Source organism: Macaca fascicularis, chromosome 15 (genome assembly GCF_037993035.2).
Source record: "Macaca fascicularis isolate 582-1 chromosome 15, T2T-MFA8v1.1".
Taxonomy (NCBI): domain Eukaryota; kingdom Metazoa; phylum Chordata; class Mammalia; order Primates; family Cercopithecidae; genus Macaca; species Macaca fascicularis.
In genome coordinates, this window is record NC_088389.1 from 61,362,916 (window position 1) to 61,374,922 (window position 12,007).

The 12,007-nt window shown below is 54.2% G+C and overlaps 1 protein-coding gene across 2 annotated transcripts in view; it reads left to right on the forward strand.

The window, feature by feature from the left end:
• SHB (SH2 domain containing adaptor protein B) overlaps positions 1–12,007 on the forward strand; it is a 152,268-nt gene that overhangs the window by 111,058 nt on the left and 29,203 nt on the right. For both annotated transcript variants that reach the window (XM_005581249.5, XM_074017041.1), the window contains exons 4-5: positions 1,060–1,231; positions 8,414–8,533. In XM_005581249.5, coding sequence (XP_005581306.4) covers positions 1,060–1,231; positions 8,414–8,533 — 292 coding nt within the window. The remainder of the gene's footprint in view (positions 1–1,059; positions 1,232–8,413; positions 8,534–12,007) is intronic.

Sequence of the window (12,007 nt, forward strand, 5' to 3'; positions counted from 1 at the left end):
TCAGGTCCTGGAGTATCCTCCCTTCTGACCTTCACAGCAGCCTGGTGGGACAAGAAACAGGGACTCGAAGAGGTTCAGTAGCGTAGCCGAGGCTTGCAGCTAATCACTGACAGGCTTAGGAGAGGAACTCAGGTTGGTTCAGTTGCTTCTATGAGGTGCCTAGTACTGTGTGTGCATTGAGCAGACACGATAAGTGTGATTTATAATAACAGACTGCGTTCCAGGCACACTACTAAGATTTATAGGTGTGTCACCGGCTTGAATCCCCATGGGATGGGTGCTGTCATCATCCCTGTTTTTCAGAGAAGGAAACAGGCCCATCTGGATAACTGGCAAGGTGGACTACTGGTCTCCAGGAACCCTCTGGCAACTCTAGTTTTAGCTCAGTGCTTTCTGTTCTTTGTGGTGTCTCCAGGATCTTCCTCAAGGAGCATCCTCCCCCAGCCTCTGGGAGTGAACGATGCTCCCACAGGCCCAGGGCGGGGAGAAGAGCATGTGAATGGCCCTTCCTGTGCTTTAGGCACTGCTTCAGCCTCACCTGGGCGCTGGATCCTGGACCCATGCAGGGGATCTGAATACAGGGGATGTAGTATGACCCCCAAGTGGCACTCTGTAGGAGTATCCCAGGGAAAGGGACAGATGTGGCCAGTATGGCCTGAGGTGGGATGAGAGGAGGAGAGGAGCCACTTGGAGGCAGATTTTTGGCCCAATACAAGAAACAGCCTTTTCCCCTGAGAACTGTCCTGAGCTCCCCCAAGGCAGTGTCATGCCCCACTGCTAGAGGCCACAGAGAGGCTCCTGTGGGGGTAAGGCTGAGCTCAGTGGCCTCCGGAGGCTCAACCAGCCCCTCACATGCCCCATTGGGCTGTGACCACGTGGGTGTCCTGTCTTAGGAAGCCAAAATCTTTTGTGCCATGTTATTTCTTTGCTTGAAACCCTTCCTCCTGCAAGTCGTAAAGTGCCAAATAGAGCAACTGAACGTTACCCTTCTGTGCATCACAGTAGCTCCCTGGGCTGAGCTCTCCTAACCCTGCACTTTCTCTCTCTCCCTCCCCACAGCACAGTTTAATGGCAACGAGAAGCGGCAGTCATCCCCCTCGCCTTCACGGGACCGGCGGCGCCAGCTTCGTGCCCCTGGAGGGGGCTTTAAGCCTATCAAACATGGGAGCCCCGAGTTCTGCGGGATCCTAGGAGAAAGGGTGGATCCTGCTGTTCCCCTGGAGAAGCAAATGTAAGTTCTGAGGGAGCAAAGCCCCACCTCACCTCCCAGTTCACCTAGTTTTTGCCCTCTCTTTCATGTCATCTTCTTTTAAAAATCCATAGATTGGGCCAGGTGTGGTGGCTCACACCTGTAATCCCAGCACTTTGGGAGACCGAGGTGGGTGGATCACTTGCCTCGGAGTTCAAGACCAGCCTGGCCAACATAGTGAGAACCCTGTCTCTACAAGAAAAAAGAAAAAAAAAATACAAAAATTAGCCAGGTATGATGGCATACACCTATAGTTCCAGCTACTTGGGAGGCTGAGGCAGGAGATTCAGTTGAGGCCAGGAGGTTGAGGCTGTGGTGAGCTGTGATCACACTACTGCAATCAAGCCTGGGCCACAGAGCGAGACCCTGTCTCAAAAAAAAAAAAAAAAATTCCCAAACTGAGACATGCTAGAACTCCAGGGGCCTTCTAGTCTGCCCCTACCTCCCCCTCCGTGTACACATGGGCAGGCTGAGGCTCTTGGAAGGTCGAGGCTCCCACCCAGCCAGTGGTAGGCCCAGGATTAGAACACATACCTCCTGGCTTCTAGCCCTGAACTTACGCTGTCCACACTATGTGGCCACCCTTACCTTCAATGGCAGGAGGGACAGCAAAAAAGAGTCTACAGGGTGCACTCCTCCTTTTCACATCCTAGTTTCTCATTTCATCATGCAGCAAATAAATTCTTGGAAAAACGAAATATAAACTAAATCCTTTCCCCTAAGTGTAAAACTGCGTGTAAATTAGATTTGTTTTCTAGCTACAGTCGTGTTCTTGCTCCATGTCTGCTTGATACTGTTAGAGTTGGGCAAGGCCTTTCCACTCCTGATGCAGGTTTTCTCAGCCCCTTTGCCCAGAGGTTTCTCACCTCTAGTCAGTGGCCAAGTCCCATCCATGCTGCCCCCAAGGTCCGACATCCCTTTCTGTCCTTGCTGCCCCCAGCACTGTGCAGGGGGCAAAGCCCTTTATTGCCCCTCCCCTTGGCCATGGTTATCATCTCGTTGCTGTGCCAAATCATCCCTGGGTGCAGGTTCCTGCTCTGTTCTGAAACCTTCAGTGGCTCCACGTTACCCCCAGGATAAATGAATAGCCTGCCATTCATTCTGTGAATTGTCCCCAAACTATGTTTTCAGTTTCTAACCGTGCCTCATACCTGGACTAGAATGAGCTTCTCCAGGAACTTGACAAAGCAGGTGCAGGACTTGCGCTGGTGTCCTCAGGTGTCTTGTCTGCTTAAACAAGAAAATGTACAGTAAAGGGTTGTTAGCCCATTGCCTAGATGAGAACATCAGAACCCAGAGTGGTGCAGAGCCTTGGCAAGGACTCATGGCTCAGAGTGCCCCCAACCTCGTGACCCAGTCCCTACCCTCTCCCCTCCTCTGTCCTCCACTTACTCTTTGCTCTTCCCACCCTTTGAGTAGGCACACATAAGGCCACAAGAGTCACTGACACCACGCACAGTTCGTGAGCCCTCCCTGGTGTGTGTCATGTACTGTGTTTGTCTTGGCCCGGGGATTCTGGTCTTGGCATGGCCAGCAGGGCATCCCCTCACAGGAAATTCTCACTCGGTGAGCAGGATGCAGGGTTTTCCGAATGACGTCATATGCCGCCCTTTTAAGCAAGTGCTGTCACCTCTGGAGGCTTCTGCCACCTTTGTGAGTGCTCCACTCCTGCGGTACAGGGCGCATGGGCGGGGGGTGGGGGCTGGGGGGTGCTCCTAGCCAGTGCTGTGAATCATGTCTCACAGCTGTGCAGATCATCTGGCAGGTTTTGCTTATTTCTGATCAAACTGTGTACTTTTAATCAACAAACTGTGACCCACAGATGTTCGGCGTGCGTCCTGACCAGCCGTGGCCAGGTCTGCCTGGGTCAGTCTGGGCCCAGCCTGCCCTCTCCCATCCCCGGACTCAGCCTTCATCGCAAGACGGGGGGAGTTGGGCTGCCTTTCCTTTCCCATTCCCGCTTCATGAGGCCCCCAGCCAAGTCCAGCGTCATGACTGGCTTTTCCTCCCCCATCGTCTCATCTCTCCACGATTAACTCCCCAAGATGAGTCAGAAGTCCTGACTCATCACCCAAGGGGTGTGCTTAAGGTAAAATCCCACTTTGGATAGAGCCTGATGACCCCACTAAAGAGGATCACCTCGTCCCCCGCTGGACTGATGCTGCTCTAGAGTTCAGGAGGCGCCTTCCGGTCTGAACCTCTCCTCCACCCTAGCACAGAGGGAGGTAGGAGGGGAGACCGAGGCACTGGGGGTATGCCCCGGGTCACACGGGGTGGCCGTGGATGGGCAGGCACACATCTGCCTAGGTGCCCATACCACCTGCCTCGCCTCCTGGGACAGCAGAAAGGCTGCTCCAGTGCTCAGGGTCTGTCCCCACTGCCTCCTGGAGGCAGCCCCACACACACCCCTCTTCCTTCCTCCATCATTACCATCAGTGTATAAACATGTCCCAGTAACAAACTTTGCCAACATAAGTTAAAAAAAAAAAAAAAAAAAAAAAAAAAAAACCTTGACCCAACGTTCCTCTCTAGGTACTGCGCCTGCTGAGAACAGAAACTCCATGAGGGCAGGAACTTGTCTAAGTCACCACTGCATCCCCTGTGCCCAGAACAGTGCCCAGCACATAACAGGTGTTGAATAAATAGCTGTTGCATGAATGAACAGTATCCAAAGAGCTGCCAGCACTTCTCCCCTCTCTGTCACCTCCCCTTCTCTCTCACCCACCACAACCAGCCTGGGTCCCCAGACGACCCCCTCTGTCCTCCATGGCAGTCACCACAGTTGACCACTCTCCTTCTGGGCCTCTGGGCCTGGCGCTCCTCCTGCCTCCGTGGCCACTCTTCCATCTCCTCTGCTGGCTCCTTGCCTCTTCTTGACCTGAAGGTCCGACTTTGCAGGGCTCAGTCTCCAACTACGTGCTCTCCCTGGGTTGTCTCTCCCAGGATCCTGGTGGTGACTCACAGATGCATAGCACCAGCCCACACCTCTCCCAGAGCTCCTGACTCCTATGTCCAGTTGCTTCCTGGCATCTCCATTTGGCTGACAAGTGGGCATCTCAAACTTAACATGTTCAAAACTGGCTTCTGATCTTCTCCTCAAAACTTGCTCCTCCCCCAGCTTCCACACCTCCATAAACACATCTAACTAGGTGTCACATCTAACTAGGTGTGGCTCAAGCCACAAACCCGGCATCATCGTAATTCCTTTTTTTGCCGGACACCAGCATCTGTTGCTTTACCAAATTCTGCCAGTGTTCCCTCCAAAGGACAACCAGAATCCATCATTCCTCCACCTCCGCAGCCACCTGCCATGTGAACTACTGCACTAGCATCCTGACTTGTCTTCTCTGACCCCTCCTCAGGCCAAGCTGACTGACCATCTGTAAGATTTCCCAGGGCAAACATCTCTTAAGACTCTTACTGCTGAGGATGAAATCAAACTTCTCCTCTTGGGCACAAGAACTGGGCCCACCTCCTGCCCGCTGCTCACAGTGCCTGGGCTGTTCTTGCCGCCTTTCTGCTCTGTGAGCACCAAGCGCATTCCTACCTCAGGACTTTTGCACTTGCTGCCTTTTTTGCAGAGAAGATGTTTTCTTTAGCTCTTCACAATTGGCTCCTTCTCATGTTCTCAGGCCACATGTCATCTCCTCAGGGGCCTCCCCTGTCTGTTCATTTCTAAGCAGGCATCTCACCCAACCCCAGTCACTGCCTTATCGTAACCCGAGGATGCCTGCATAGCCCTCGTCACTATCTGGAATTGTTTCCTGTATCTCTCTGTTGACTTTCTCTCTCCCTCCGTCAGCCCCGTGAGATCAAGGATATGGTGAGTAGTGAGTAAATACTGGATGAGCTCATGGGTATTGGCTGGGGTGAGGGACGAAAGTTGAGTCTCCCTAATCCCCCTGGTTCTGACCTGACTGGCCAACCCCATGAGGTCCAGCCCATCCCTGAGATGACCTCCTGCCTGGATTCTCTCTCCAGGTGAAGCAAGGCCTACGTGGGCCCAACAGTTGGCCATAGCCCCCCACAGGATCGCCCAGCCCAGCCTGACTCCTGGTCTCCAGCCTCCTGCTGACAGGCTGGCCAGTGCCGGCCTGGCCTCCAGATCCAGCACCCTCTGCTCCTTCTCTCCTTTGTTCTTCAGCCCCTTGTCCCCTGCCCTTGCCTCTGTGTGGAGCGGTTGGGGAAGGGACTGGTAGCTTATCGTGTTAACCACCCGGATTCCCCTTAACAAGAATCCAGAGGCCATGCCCCCGCTCAGAGCAGGGCTTGCTCCTGAGCTCAGGGAGGGTGGACGGCAGGCAGCACCTCCCCAGGGAACACTTCTAGGCCTTTCCCTGAGGACGGCTCAGCTTCAAATGGCTGGGACTTGTTTTTCTAATAAAACGTTTTTGTCCATTCACTGAGGGTGTGTTACACAGTGAAATCTCCCAGAGGACAGCCTTCCCAAACCTGTTAACTCCTACTTCTGAAGTCAGTGCTGTTTGTGTTCCTCCTGATTACAGCCATGTAGCCTTTCTAAAGCATAACATGGGCCTTCATGTCTCAGGAAATGTTTTACTTGTAGTGTTTTAATTGTGGCAACCCATGCATCCCCCAACTTCACATTCCTCTTTACATATTTCTCTGTACCTTTAGAAAGAATGGGGTCTATGGTCTGCATGCTCTTCCTGCCTTCTCCCCTAGAAGGTCTCCCCTCCGGATGTCCAGCTTGGTGGCCACCGCCTGGACCATCCACCGCTTGGCCACATTCCCACTGGACAAGGACACTCACATTTACTCTCCAGTCCTTGACTTTAAAGTTGATTTTTTCTCTTAGGGTTTTAATTTTGCTGTGGCCACTGCTACTAACTGTTGAGCTCTGCCTTGTGAGTGGGGGGAATTGCACGGGGATGGGCGGTGTGGGTTTTTCTCTGAGGAGAATGTCAGTGCTGGAACTCTCAGGGGCACGGTTTGCAGGACACTCTGAGACAGGCACCGGGAGGCAGCATCCCCACTTGCACCTGGAAATGTAAAATGCAGCCTTTGGATGGGCAGGGGCCTGCAACCATTGTAGATGGGGATGTCACCACGTGGTCTGTGAGGGCAGTCTCTTTCTACTAATGCTGCAGCTGCCGTCGGTTAAGACTCGCCCCACATCAGGCTCTACGTTAGCCCTTCCTGTGGGGCCACTTGTTACATTCTCACAACCCAAGAGAGGTTGGCATGATCCTCCCGTAATAGAAGCCACCTGGTCAGCGGCTTGCCTGGCCAGTGGGCAGCAGAGCCACCATTTGGAGCAGCATCCTTGTCTCTGTGGACAAAGCACACTCCAGCCATGGTAATGCTCAGTGCCTCTGCCTCTCGTGGCTGAGTCTCACCCCCTTCACTGCCCCACAGAGACCATCATGTAAACAGGAATGTATTTTGAGTGTGTCCACTCATGGGCAATGAAGATCTTTATTCTTGCCCTGCAATTTTACTGTCAGCTCTTCCAGTCGTGAAAATCAGTGAGCCAGGCATGGTGGTGCGTGCCTATAGTCCCACTACTTGGGAGGCCGAAGCAGGGGGATCCTTTGAGCTCAGGAGTTTAAGGCTGCAGTGAGCCATGATCACACCACTGCACTTCAGTCAGGGCAACAGAGTGAAAACCTGTCTCTAAAAACCAAAAAAAAAAAAAAAAAGACACACACACAAAAAGAAAATCAGGCCAGATGTAATGACTCACTCCTGTAATCCTGGCACTTTGGGAGGTGAGGTGGGAGGGTCACTTGAGCTCAGGAATTCGAGATTAGCCTGGGCAACATAGTGAGACCCTGTCTCTAGAAAAGATTTTAAAATAGCCAGGTGTGGTGGCACGCACCTGTAATCCCAGCTACTCTGGAGGCTGAGGCGGGAGGATTGCTTGAGCCCTGGAGTTTGAGGCAGCAGTGAACTGTGATCGCACCACGGCACTCCAGCCTGGGTGACAGGATGAGACCCTGTCTCAAAAAAAAAGAAAGAAAATTATTGTGCCCATTTCCTCCTCTGATGGGAGATGGGGGATGAGTCGGGCCCTCTGCATGGCACTCCTCTCCTCAGATTCTGCCGCCTGCCCTCCTCTGGCATGTTGGGTGTCTGGGAGCAGTAATGCTGGGATTCCCACATGCTCAAGTGGCGCTAGAGCCATCTGGCAGGAGCACGGACAACTACCTCACTGCCCACCATCCGTGTCGCTGCACACATCCCTGAGTCAGAGCGTGGCCCTCCCGTCAGCACCCTCTGATGGTTTCCCTGTTGCTCAAACAGAGAAAAGCCCCTGCTGCAGCCCCATTTCCAGACCTCTTGCCCACCCCTTCCCCTTGCTGCCTCTGTCTGTCCATGCTGGCCCCTGGCTGTTTCCAGAGCACTCTAGGCAGTTTTCTGCCTTGGCCTTCGCTGCTGATTTGTCTACCAAGAAAGCTCCTCTCTGGCTTCCCTCCTCCCCTCCTGCAGGTCTACACGGAAATGTCACTTTTTTTCTTCTTTTTTTTCTTTTCTTTTTTTTTTTTTTTTTTTTTTTTGAGACAGAGTCTTGCTCTGTCTTCCAGGCTGGAGTGCATTAGTGTGATCTAAACTCACCGCAACCTCTGCCTCCCAGGTTCAAGTGATTCTCCAGGCTCAGCCTCCTAAGTAAGGGGGATTACAGGTGCCCACCACCACGCCCGGCTAATTTATGTATTTTCAGTAGAGATGGGGTTTCGCCATGTTAGCCAGGCTGGTTTTGAACTCCTGACCTCAGGTGATCCACCCGCCTCGGCCTCCCAAAGTGCTGAGATTACAGGCATGAGCCACTGCACCTTGAAAAGGCTTCCCTGGCCACCCTGCCTGAAATAGTCCCCCACTAGCCCCCAGCCACATGACCCTATGCCACTTCATCTCCATGGTGCCTGTCCTCACACTGTGTGCTCTGTGATGACTTGAGTGTCTGTGGCCTGACTCCCTGCACCAGAGCGTAAGCTTCCCGTGAAAAGAGACTGGGTTTTGTTTGCTGTGCTCTCCCCAGGACCCGGCAGCAGCAGGCGGGCAGTGGATACCCACGGAATGAACCAGTGCATGCCTGCTTGTGTAGGGAGGCTCCCTGCGGGTGCTGAGCCTCCCAAGGCAGGTTAGGGCCATGGGAATCCCATCGTGCTGGGCTCTTACTGCTCTCTGCCCTCTCCACAGATGGTATCATGGAGCCATCAGCAGAGGAGACGCTGAGAACCTGCTTCGACTCTGCAAGGAGTGTAGCTACCTTGTCCGGAACAGCCAGACCAGCAAGCATGACTACTCCCTCTCCCTGAGGTGAGTGCCGCCCCGAGCACCCCCAGCCCTCCTCGGCAGCCTCCGCGAGCACGGCTGGTCACTGTGCCTGTGGTGGAAAGACCCGCCAGTGTCCCCTGGGAAACTTGCCAGCACACGTTATTTCAAGCCTGGGTTTTTCGATTTGATCCTATTCTCCTGGGATACAGAGGAGTTTTTATGTTTGCCGTTGCTGCCCTCCCAGAAGACGAGGGGCCTTTTCCTAGGATTTTATATTAACTATCCGAGAATAGCTTTCACATCTGCTGTGAGGCGGGGTGGTACGAAGCTCCTAGCATGCCTCATCCCTCTCTCAGAGCCCACGACGGTCCTTTCATTTTTTTGAGGAACATATTGTCCCCAGTTTGCAGATGAGTAAACAGGCTCACAGAGGGGGGTGTGACTGGCCCAAGTGGCTGGGCCAAGACTTGTGACCAGCCCGTAACTCTCTGCCACTGTGAGCATGACCCTTTCCTAGTGCTCTGGCTTGCAGTTTGGGTGGGCCTGAGTTTGGGTTCGCGCAAAGTCTAGGAGGAGCACCGGGAAGAGCTGGTATTACTGCCTGTGGCAGCTTTGGAAACTCTCAGATCTTTCTGACCTGTGAGGCTTTTCTGTCAGGATGGGCAGGTCCAGAAATAAGAAAAGGGTGTTTTAGTTGGGTGCTGTTGCTGGATGGGACCCAAAATAATGTCTAAACCCATTTTGCAGAAAAACTGAGGCCCAGAGAAAGGACAGATTTGCCAAGGACACATAGAGAGCTGGTGACATAATTGGGGTGTAAACCCAGGCTCTTCAGCCAGCACAGACCCACAGACCCCCCAGAAGCAGTGAAGCCCTCTGCCTGGCATCCTCTCTGTCCCACTTACCACTGTTAGAGGCCATGGGAGGGAGAGCAGGCCTGCGGGGACACGGCTGTCAGGAGAGCCCACACACATGCCGGCCATGTAGACAGAGGCTTCAGTAAAACCAAGGAAGGTGAAACTGGCCTGTGTTCTCTGCTGATGACTGACTCTTCCCCCCGCATTTTCTGGGCTTTGCCCTGAAAGGGACAATGACAAACTGCAGAGTCAGGAGGGCGGCAGGCACGGGCAGAGGCGGGCAGGGCATGGCACACAGGCTTTGGGAGTCCACCTAGAGAAGAGAGAGCATGTGGACACGGGGTGGGGACCATGCGTCTCTCTAGGACTGTCAGGGCAGAGGGAACCAATGAGCAGATTAGGGACTTCTGGGCAGATGATGGATAGACAGATTCCAGCTCTGCAAGAGGAAGAACTTCCTAACAGCCAGAGCAGATCAAGAATTAGAGCTACCCAAGCGGCCTCGAGGTAGTGAGCCTGTCATCACTGGGGGAAGAAGACCAAAGGCTGGACCACCGCCTAAACAGAGAGGATGCAGAGGGAACTTCTAGCCAGTGGGTAGGGCACTCCAGACAAACAAGAGAGAGGTACTTTGCTCTTCTCCAGGCTGCTGGTGCCTGCGTAATTCATTGTCTGCCATCAGACCTGGTGACTGAAAGAATCGGATCGGTTATGGCAGCCAAGGAAAGTTCAATGTGCTAAACTGCCTCTGGGGCTAGGCAGGACTGGCTAAAACCAGAGGGGCGGAATTGGACTGAGGAGAGGGCAGCGGCAGGGGGGTGTGCATGTCACCAGGCGTGCTGATGGCGCCATCGAGGTGAGTGGCACTCTTCTGGGCTGTGAGAGGTAAAGGAAGCAGGTGGCATCAGCGACAGGACTCAGTGTCACCAGCCTTCCCTGCATACTGGGCTTCCTCAGTGCTCCAGGGACCCTCTGGGGCACTGGTCATTTGGAGTTGTTACTCTGTCTCCCTCCCCATCTGTCTCTGAGTTCCTCAGTGAATCTCATTCCTCCTGGAATCCCCGTGGCTGGGGGCCTGGCTTGGAGGGGACTCCACGAAAGGAGCAGGGAGGACTGGACAGAGCACTCCATGCCAAGCCTGTCCATTCATCCTGGAGGGCCAGAGCCCCGTCAGCTGCTCCAGCTTCATGTTCATCCAGGCAGAGGTGGGGAAGTGCTGAGACCCTGAACTGAGGGCCTGCCTGGCTGGCACTGGGGCCCTGTGGTGACTCCAGTGCAGACCTGCCTTCAAGGGAACAGCAGCCTATTGAGTACCCAGGATGTGCCAGGGCTGAGGTCCCAACCAGGGAGCACACAAGGAACCTAGACCCAGTGGCAGAAGTAATAGCACCAGCTGTCTCCTGCGGAATTCTCAATCCCCTATGCAGTGCACCCTCAGTTATAAAAGCAGGCCCAGATGCCAGCTCACGGTGGGGCTCAGAGGGCCAGGAGCATCATTTCCCCTCCTCGCTGGGGTGTGCCATTCCCTAGACGTAGGACTGCCCTTGACGACACGTTGATTCTACCCTCACAGCGTAGGCATGTAGTCCCGAGGGCCCGGTGCGTTTGGTGGGGAAGGCAGGGGACGGGCCTCATGCCTGGCTTCCTGCACTCACTGGCCTTATGGCCTTGGCCATCTGTGCACTGGGTATGGCAATGAGCTGCTGACAGACAGCGTCCCCAGCCCAGCCAGCGCCGTGTCAGTGTTATCTAGTGTGATTCCCATTACCCTGCCCCTGTTTTCTGGGGTCAGCCCTGCAGTTTGATTGAAGTCCATTTTTAACAGCCACAGGAAGGACCCATTGTCCAGAATTCTGGATAGGAGTCCTGTCCTGCCACTTACTGCTCCCTGTGTGACCCTGGGGTAAGTTTCTTGCCCTACATCTGTCCAGTGGGGAGTTGGGCTTTGATGGGCTCTAAGGCCACCTCCACCAATGACATCGGGGGTTCTCTAACTCTCCCCATGTCCCCATCTGTGGGCTGGACCACCTGCACCTCCCAGGTGAGGGGAGGAGGTGGAGGGAGACTGGGAAGGCAGCCCAGCAGCCTCTACCATCAGACTCTGTGTTTGCCTTCCTGCACCCATCCCGTGGACCTGATGATCAGGAACTGTCATTTGGGTGACTGATCTGCACCCAAAGGAGCTAGAGGTGGGAGTCTAGTTTTGCATGCAGATCCAGAGGCATTAGATCACCACCTCCAAAGACCAGGGGTGTTCTCACCTGCCCAGATTTCCCCTGAAGAATGCCAGAACTGGGGAGGTGGGCTGGGCTAGGCCTCCTATGGCCGAGCCAGGTAACCCACTCAGGGGAGATGAACTTGCTTCCCAGAGGAGCCCCAGCTCCCGATGACCAGTCCCACTGCTGGCTGGGGAGCAACGCCCTGGAAAGAATCACCTCAACCACAAGGGGAGCTGTCCTGGTACTGCATGTCCTGGCTGCCTGGAGCAAGCACCATCGTTGTCAGCCACCAAATGAGGGGCCTGTTCTCTCAGATACTCACGGCCTGCCTGGCAGGGGTGGGTGGGGAATGGCATTCCTGACACTGTCAGGAGCTTGGTGCAAATTGACATTGGAATTCCAGCTATGCTGGTTATCCACCTCTGGCCATTTTCATGTGA